This window comes from Pinus tabuliformis, chromosome 7, assembly GCF_031772625.1.
Source record: "Pinus tabuliformis cultivar Carrire ecotype Pingquan chromosome 7, CPIR1, whole genome shotgun sequence".
Classification (NCBI taxonomy): Eukaryota; Viridiplantae; Streptophyta; class Pinopsida; order Pinales; family Pinaceae; genus Pinus; species Pinus tabuliformis.
In genome coordinates, this window is record NC_142293.1 from 1,182,568,575 (window position 1) to 1,182,577,627 (window position 9,053).

Below are 9,053 nucleotides of genomic sequence, written 5' to 3' on the forward strand. Positions count from 1 at the left end.
CCACCACAGTTCAAGGCTATGCAAGACAGAGGCGCGGTGATTTCTACAGGCGAAGGCTTCAGTTAGCGGGCTCCTTCCAGGATCATAAGATCAGCTTTTTGTTTATGGTAAACATCGGGCTCCTCTCGGTTTTCATTAGTCAAACTAATCTTTCGTTCTGTTTTCGCAGAGGTCCAGGGATTACTTATTTCATAGTGGACTGCGCTTCTTCTCCTCCGATCCTCCCTCTCAGGATTTTTGTCCCTCCCTTTGTTCTTCTTCGCCCTGCTACCCTCCTCCACTACCACCCCTCTGTTCTTCACTCCGTTCACTGCCTCATGGAGAACCAAGACCTGATAAATGTCCATGACCCAGCCATCAGGCCAATCGACAGACTCTTCAGCAGAGACTGCACCATGTGTAAAGCTCACACAATAACGATCAACAGTTTTGTGAAGCAGTTTAAGGATTTGAAGGATGATTTCGAAACTGATAGCAGGTCGAAGAGAAAGAAGCTAGAGAAACAGAAGGAAGAGATTGAAAGTCTCAAAGGAAGGTGCAGTCACCTTGAAGAAGCCATCGAACAGATTAAAGCACTCTCTCAAAGTTACCAGGCTGAAGCCTCCACCAAGGCTAGTGCAAGGAGGGATCCCAGGCCGGATGATTCGGTCACACAAAAACTCCCTAAAATCTTACATGGTTTTCAAATTCTGCTGGTTAGGCGGCACCTTTGTAAGGCAATATAGCCAATCTCTTTTTAACTTCAGTCATTATAGAGGCAGAATTGAGGAAAATGGGTCTGCGTACCTAATTTTGATCCTCTTCGCTCTAATCTCTGACATCTATGTACTAGAATTTTGATCTTGGGGTTTTATAATATGAAAGTAACCGAAGTTGTTAAAAAAAAAAAGAATGTTATTTGAAAAAAGAAACTATTGAATTAACTTATATGCATTAGTGTTTTTTGAAATATTCCAGAATTTATAATGGAATTAAACTAAAATGGGTTATCCCATGCAAGGAAGCAACTGACCTCGGTTGGCATGCATTCATCCGTGAGATGTGGAAACCAGAAGCAATTAGAATTTTCCAAAACCATGATTATGCCACATTGAGGTAAGGCATATAGTTAAAACCTATTAGAGGGTTCTTGGAATGAGAGACGGTCTGCGATATAGAGATATATTCAAGTATCAATGTTAGAATCTTGTCCTGTCACACAAAACACGGAGATCAAACACCTACCGCATGATTTCTTTTGTTTATTAGGTCGGTTGCAGGGCATGGGCCCGGAGATTTGATTTTTTAAACTATAATAGGGGGAAGAGGTTTCTTAAGTAAGTTGAGATTCATTACCCCTTTCTCCTGCCATGGTCACTATGCAGATCTCAGGTTTGGTTGCAGGTATGGGTCCTGAAATTTTTTTTTAATCAAATTAGGAGGAAACGGCTTCTCCGCCTTTCGGGTGAAGGGGGATTTTCTTTTTCCTTCTGCCGTGTTCTATAGGAAGTGAGAGATGTGACAAGACAAAAAGTCATGTGGGCAGTGATAGTCACAGCGAAAATACAATATTAACTAAACTAAAACGAAACACAATATTAATTAAGAAACGAAAGCGACCATTTATCATTATATTCAAGTTAAAGTTCCATAAAAACGGCTCTATCCTTTGAAAGTTTTCTCACGTAAAGCTATACAACACATAATCTGTGTATCACCGTTGGTTTTGATTTGCCAAATTTGCGTGTGTTTGGGCTTGGGTTGAATACCTTCTGCGGCATGGCTTTTCTGTAAGGTTTTGTAGGAAGCGTTGTGCATTATGCGTTATGGAATAATTTTTCCATTCTTTGCTTGTCAGCCACTGTAAAATTGTCAATGTTTTCCATATTGCATTCCAGAACGTTGAGGCTGTCGGTTTCGATGCTTCACCTGTTTTGTGATATCTGAAATTTTTATCGTCAGATCTGTCATCTCCTAATAGTATGGTCACTCGCCTCTTTCTCCTTCTGTTCTTAGCAGAGAGATCTGCACCTCCTATCTCTGATCTGAAGCAGGTTCCCTGTCAGAGCCGCGAAAAATGGTATTTTTCCTCAATTAGCGGTTTGGTGTTGCATTGCAGCCCTGCATTAACAAATTCAACAGTCAACCCAAGGGAGAAAGTTAAAATTTGTGTTGTAAATTCTCATTAAATTTGCCTTTTCTAAAGTTATTCGAAGGCGCTGCATAAATTTGCTTCTTTTAAAAGTTTCTCAGGGGCTGCATAAATTAGCCTGCCCATCCTGACTTTATGGGAATTCCATTTCCCTATCTTCACTCGCATGCGAGTCTACAAATCCACGCCGAACATGATTTTCCCCTTTGATTGTGTCGATTTCAGGTGTCAAGTGCCAGGTTTTCACTCTTCAGATCGGCTTTCAGGTTCGTGATGTTCTTCGTCCTGTGGAAGAAACCAGGAACAGAGCTAGGTCGTCTATTAAAACTTGTACAGAAAATGTATCGTAATAAAACGTCACCTTGTTGGGATTTCCAACGTCCATTCGTAGGACGAATTCTTACCTGAGATAGGAGTCTCTGGTGACATTGAATTTGGGGATCTTCACTGAGGTAACTGTAAAATTTGCACGCCTAATAGATTTTGCGGTTAAGATTTATGAGTGCCCCCAGTCACGTATCATTGGTCCGTGATCCAAATTTTATTTATAAATCCTTCTATATTTATTGAATTGTGAATAAATTTGTGCGTTAGATCTTAGATTTTGTGTGAACGAAAATATTTTTCAAATTAATTACATTAGTGAGATTTGGTTTACTTTTCGAAACTTGTGTATTTCAATTTATAACATTTTATTAATAAATAAAATAAATTTAAAAATAAAACAATGGAATAATTTCTTTCATCATGTTTTTCATATAACTTTTTACAAAATTAATTTATTTCACTCCAATATATAATATTACCACCAGCAAAAAAAACTACTCCCTTTGGGGTCCTTTGACACATATTACCCCCTAAGATCTTTCTGAATCTTTTTAAATTACTGTTTAAACTTTATACGGTGTAATATATAAATTTTATTCTATTTAATATATAAATTTTATGCTGTTTAATATATAAATTGATAGTGCTGGAGTCTCTGTGTCTCTGTTTGGTGTGTTGCATATTTGGGATGCAAATTTTAGCAGGCTGAAGTTCATTTTCAGATATATTTATGTTCTGCTTATTTATTCTACAATGTTGTCCATTGTTATATTCATTTTTGATTTAATGAATTTTAGTTTATATATATATATATATATATATATATATATATATATATATATATACAGGTGGTCACAAACCTACAAATGTCTCAAAAGATAAAGATACAAGTTACAATTGGGGAAATGTATGGATGGACAAAAGGGAAAACTTCTAAGACTCAACAGAATTCAGAAACACTTGAAGAAACCCATAATGCTCATGTGGAACAACAATTACATGAAATTTTTGGAAGTTCTTCTGAACATGATGTAGATGAAGAAACAAATGAAGTTGAAGAAGAGGTTGGTGATAATTCAGAAATGAAAGTGCAAACAAAAAGACAATTTCGCATGGAATGGTTAAATAAGTTTGTTTGGTTGAATTATGTGAGGTTTGATGATAAAATAACTATGAAGTGTAACTATTGTGAGAAGTATAGGATGAATGGACCATGGGGTTTAGGGAATGGTTGCACCACATTACAACATGATGCTCTTGTTACTCATGAAAAATCACGGGCGCATAAAGATGCTAAGGAAAGATGGATTAATGCATTAGAGGGAAATATGAAACTAATTCCAAATCATATTAGACAGATGAGAGATGCCAATAAGGAAAGAGTGATTTCGACAATGAAAATATCATATTTCACTTGTCAAGAAGATTTATCTCTATCAAAGTATGAGAAGCTTTGCAAATTTCTAATGGATGCAAAAACTCCAAATATGCCAAAGTCTCAATAGTACTCTTCATACACTAATCGTAAGTCTGCAAATGATTTTATATATTACATATCAAAACATCTTGAACATATTCAGATAAAAAATATGTTGGAAAGTCCTTTCTTCTCATTGATGGTTGATGAAAGCACTGATCGAACCTTAGAGCAACACCTTGTTATTTATGCAACATATTTAGACTCAAAGGGTCTCGGGCCACCTATCTCGCAGTTTATGAAGCTCAAAGATGTAGTAGATGGAAAAGGAAAAACAATATATGATAGTGTCAATCAATTAATAGATGTTAGAGGCCTTCAATATAAAGATTTGATAGCTGTTTCTACAGATGGAGCTTCAGCAATGATTGGACATGAAAATGGCTTTGTTTCATTTTTGAAAAAGAACAATCCAAACCTTATTACAGTTCATTGTGTGGCTCATCGTGAGTCTTTAGCAGCAGCAGATGCTTCTAAGAAATTCCCTGAGTTATTATTTGTTGATAAAATTGCAAACAAAGTGTATTCATGGGTTCAAAACTCTCCAAAGAGAAATAGTGAACTTAATGATTTGCTTAGAGTCATGCAAATTGATGTTCTTGATGTTCTACAAATACATTCAGTGAGATGGTTATCCAGGGGGGAAGTTATTATAAGGCTTGTGAAGCTTATGCCAGCAATTTTAACTTTGTGGAAAAATGAAAAAAAAACTGCATCTTGGTATGATAAGACGAGAATATATTCTGTCCAGTTTTGTTTACATATGCTTGCTGATGTGCTAGGGGAATTGAACAAGTTGAATGTGACTTTTCAAGAAGAAAATGTAGACATTACAACTATTGGGTTGGCTCTTGAAGTAACTATAAGCACATTATCTAGATGGTTTTTGAGAAAAGAGACATTTGCAGAAGGCACAACTTATCTTTCAAAGTTTTTAAATGATTCTCAAAATGGATACATTGATATTAAAGATGAAGGGAAATTTGTAGATAGACATGAGTTACAATACATCTCTATCTCAACCATGGATATTGAATCCAATGAAGCAAGGAAACAATCTATGAAACCTTGTATTGAAGGTACACAAGAGAGTTGTCAGCAACTCACTGAAGGTTATATAGAGACTCTCATAGACTCTTTGAATGAAAGATTTCCAGACCTTCATCTTTTTAATGCAGTGAAATTGTTCAGCCCTTGTTATTATTCAGAAGAGCGTCGTAGTCATGAGAAAAATTCAGAGCGTTGGCTTTTAAAGCTTTTTCAACATTTGTAACATACTGTATCAAGTGATGTTGGATTTGTAGCTTTATTTGATGTTAAAGCTTGTAAAAGAGAGTTGCACCCTTTTGTTGATTCATTAAATCTGGCTTGTGAGGGGTTTTCTATGAAAGAAGCATGGAAAGTCTTTCGTAACACAAAACAGTGGCACAAAACCTATCCTAATATGATGAGATTATGGCAAGCTGTCCTCACTATTCCTGCAAGTACAGTGGATTGTGAAAGGGGATTTTCCAAGCAAAACATCATCAAGGACATTAGAAAATTGAGGCTTGGGTTGGATACACTAGATGCCCTAATGAGAGTATCTTTGAATGGACCTGAATCATCTAATGTTGATTGGCATGCAGTATATGAGATATGGATAGATACAAAGTCAAGAAGGATTCTTGAGCTTTGAAAATTCTTCTAGTTTATGTTTAATGGAGGATCTATGTATTGAAATATTCCTATTGATAAAAAAATTTGTAGTTTCTCCAGAAAGTTTGACTTTTAATGAAGTATAATAACTGTTTATTATTGCATAACTTTTCTGTATTTTCTCTAGATGATTTATTTATAGTCCAAGATTTATTTATAATCTCACTAGATAATTTATTTATAGTCCATGGATTGTAAGTTTTTTGCAAAGATTTTATTGTTTAAATGGCCCCACCATAAATCTGAGCTATAAATCTGATAGACTGCAAATCTGCAATTTCAATCTAACAAGAATCATTATAAACAACAGTGATTATCAGCCTCCATTTGATGACTTATTGTGTGCTGTGGAATAAATTTACAAAAATTGTTAAAATAGAGTTTTCCGTGACACTCACATATTTAGTTAAAACGTAAAACGAAGGGTAAAAAAAATACAAAAGCGTCATCAAATTTTAATTTGACAGGTAAAAAGAATTTGAAATTCTAGGCCTGCTCATAGGTCCAGATCAACATCTAAATCCGTGCTCTGTCTAGCTCTGCCCGCAACTTCATCATCTCTTGAAAGTAAAGCAGGGCTCCTTTATACCTCATTGTCCATTCTTGTACATGTGAAATAGCAGCATGGATGTCTTTGAGAGTTTAGGTTGTCTTCGTGCACTACAACTAAAAATTGTATAGATTGACAACCACTTTGTGCACGGTGACAAATATTCTATACAGTGTCGTCATGATGGTCTCCAAAGTTGATATCTCTGCAAGTATTTCTTTCTTCATTTCTGCCATAGCGGATCCTACAGACTGCTATGTTCTCTACCTGGCCTCTTACAAGTACTTCGCCATCCAATCATTCTCTGCTATCAAGAACTTGACCATTGAACTTGTGGATTTTTCATAAGGCTTAGAAGCCTCGACTATGGCAGATGGATGTCTTCTGACATATAACACAATCACCCTTTCCTCTTGTGCGCAGGTGATGCGTGATCATCCATGAGCTTCTTTCTTCATTCCTATACAATCCTTCAATGTGACTTGTCGAATGAAAAATTGTACACATCCATCTCTGGATCGTCATTAAGGAGAACAACCTCTCCTTGCTCGCTCAGGACTAGTTGTGACTATGGAGGTGGCGGAGACTGTGGTGCGACCTCGGATTCTCTTGGCATGAGATCAATGCCTTGGTCTTGTGGCTCCTATTCCATCTCCATGTTCATTGCTTCAACCATCTCCTCAACTTGCCAAGAAAATACTTGAACTTGCACCTGCTCACCTTCTTCTTCATCTGTTGGATGCTTTGTTGTCTTAACCTCTATAGGTGTAGTTTGCTCTGTCAGTGCACCTTGTCTTTCCTCTTGTTCTTGTTTCTGATTTTCTTCCCTTTCTCTCCTCCTGAGCTCTTGCTATGCTTTCAGCTTCTTCTCTGTCTCCTTCAACTTCCTCTCTATATCTTCCAACCTTTGCTTCTCTCTCTTCCTCTGTTATACTCTCCTTTCGCATTGTCACCCCTTCGCATCTATCTCTAAAGCTACTTTCTCAACAAGCGGATATTCTCTGAACTTGTAGCTTTGCTTAACCTATGCACTCTCAGAAATCTTCCTCTTTCCTTTGTCTTGCATCAATTTGTTGCTCATTGTTTTTGTTGTTGTTGTTGTTGCTTCCTGTGGTGTTGTTTCCTACAGTGTTGCTTTCCATTCTACAACCATGCTGACTGGTTCATTAAGCCTAGAGGATTTGTAGCAACACCCCTAAGGATCTTCCTTTGGCCAATGACATGCCTAGTGGATCCATGGGTAATACACCATCACATAGTGGTTCTTACATATGTAGTGGGGATCGTACATATTGAAACTCTTGGTGCCAAACTCAAACTTCTTCAAATCCTCGGCCTCGGCATCCACATCCTTCAAGATATAGATCTTGTACAATCTAGTCTACAAAGGAAGAGTAGGCCATGGTGCCTTCTTCTTCCTATGCAATCCTATTGATAACCCTATGGAGATGTGATATGCAACCTCTTGCATGACCAGCTTGTATGTGGCAAACCTTGGTAGCACATGTAGAGGCTTCTCTCTGTCATACATCCTAATGAAGGTGCCACCAGGTGAGGCATACCAATCTACAATGTTAAGCAATGCCTTCATCACTTCTTAAGACATACAAGGTGGATCATGTTCGAATATCATCCTGTATAGCGGGGTGATGAAGTTTTCAGACAGCCTCGCCATGACTACTCTGTAGCAACACTCAGAGAGCAACTTCCAATAGATGTTCACAACATCATATGATGGTTTCCATGTCCAACCCATGCCAAGGAATTGTCGTTGGGCACAGGTTACATCCAGCAAGTACGTGGACATATATAATCTTTCTTTCTCGTCCTTCGATGGATTTCGAGCACTAGACACATGCACTTTCAGTTGAAGAGCCAACATGTCAGACCAGTTGAATGGCCTTCCCTCATTTTCCAACTGATCCAATATAACCACCCAACTCTACAAAAAGGTCTCTCTGCTCTCTTGACCATACAAGCGGCATGCAAATATGACCAAGAGTTGGTAGGCCTTCCTAAGTGATTTTGTCTTGTAGACCTGGTTGGGTGTTGGTTTGAACTTTGATGGCTCTTTTACCCAACGCTTCATGATGTCTCTAGTGTTCACATTATTGTTAGGAGCCTAGAATAGTGCATCCATCCATGTGGTTAACTAGTTGTGGAAAGTGATACAGCTTATGGTAGTTTTTTACCTGAAGGTTGCAAGTTGTGTCCCACTGGTACTTCTCATTGTCATCATCTTGAGGTCAGTATTTGAGTTGTGCAGGGGAAGATGGGGTACCTACATGCAACCTTGTACAAGCCTGACTTGTGAATGTTGACATAGACCTATCGATCTTCCAGATTCTCCTTGACACTACTTGCAAATAAGTCCTTTATTTTTTGCCATGTAATCTTCGTGTCCTTCTCTATGAACAACTACGTGTCTGTATAGATAGTCAAGTTCATTGGTGCATGTTCAACCACATCTCCAGTGCTACTCTCTACAGTATCCTTTGATCCAGCTCTCTTGGAAACCATGATGATTATACTACTAAGAAGCTGCTCAACAACTGATGTACCTAGAGACGGAGCAGACACTCATGGCAAGCAAATGTCAGCTTAAAACACAAAGCACTTCAAGGATCGATCATGCAACAAACTCGACAATTGTTGGGAAAGATTGCGCAATTATGACTCTCAAATGTCAGGGACTATTAGATGGGTCTCTGCATTGCGCAGTCCCAGCTGCCAATGATAGGTACTAATGACTAGAACTGCGTAGAGCGCAATCCATTGTGGCTTGTTGTGGATTGGAACTATGGAATGCGCAATTCGGTCTAGCTTGATGCTAGCTGGGACTACGCATTGCGCAATCCCAATGGGAAATA

At 37.9% G+C, this 9,053-nt stretch overlaps 1 protein-coding gene across 1 annotated transcript; it reads left to right on the forward strand.

Annotated features, from left to right (window-relative positions):
• Positions 1-4,173: 4,173 nt before the first annotated feature.
• Positions 4,174-5,613, forward strand: LOC149251671 (uncharacterized). Its single transcript, XM_089453962.1, has 2 exons — positions 4,174-4,655; positions 5,223-5,613. Exons 1-2 carry the CDS (start codon positions 4,174-4,176, stop codon positions 5,611-5,613), a joined length of 873 nt encoding a protein of 290 aa, XP_089310088.1.
• Positions 5,614-9,053: the final 3,440 nt, after the last annotated feature.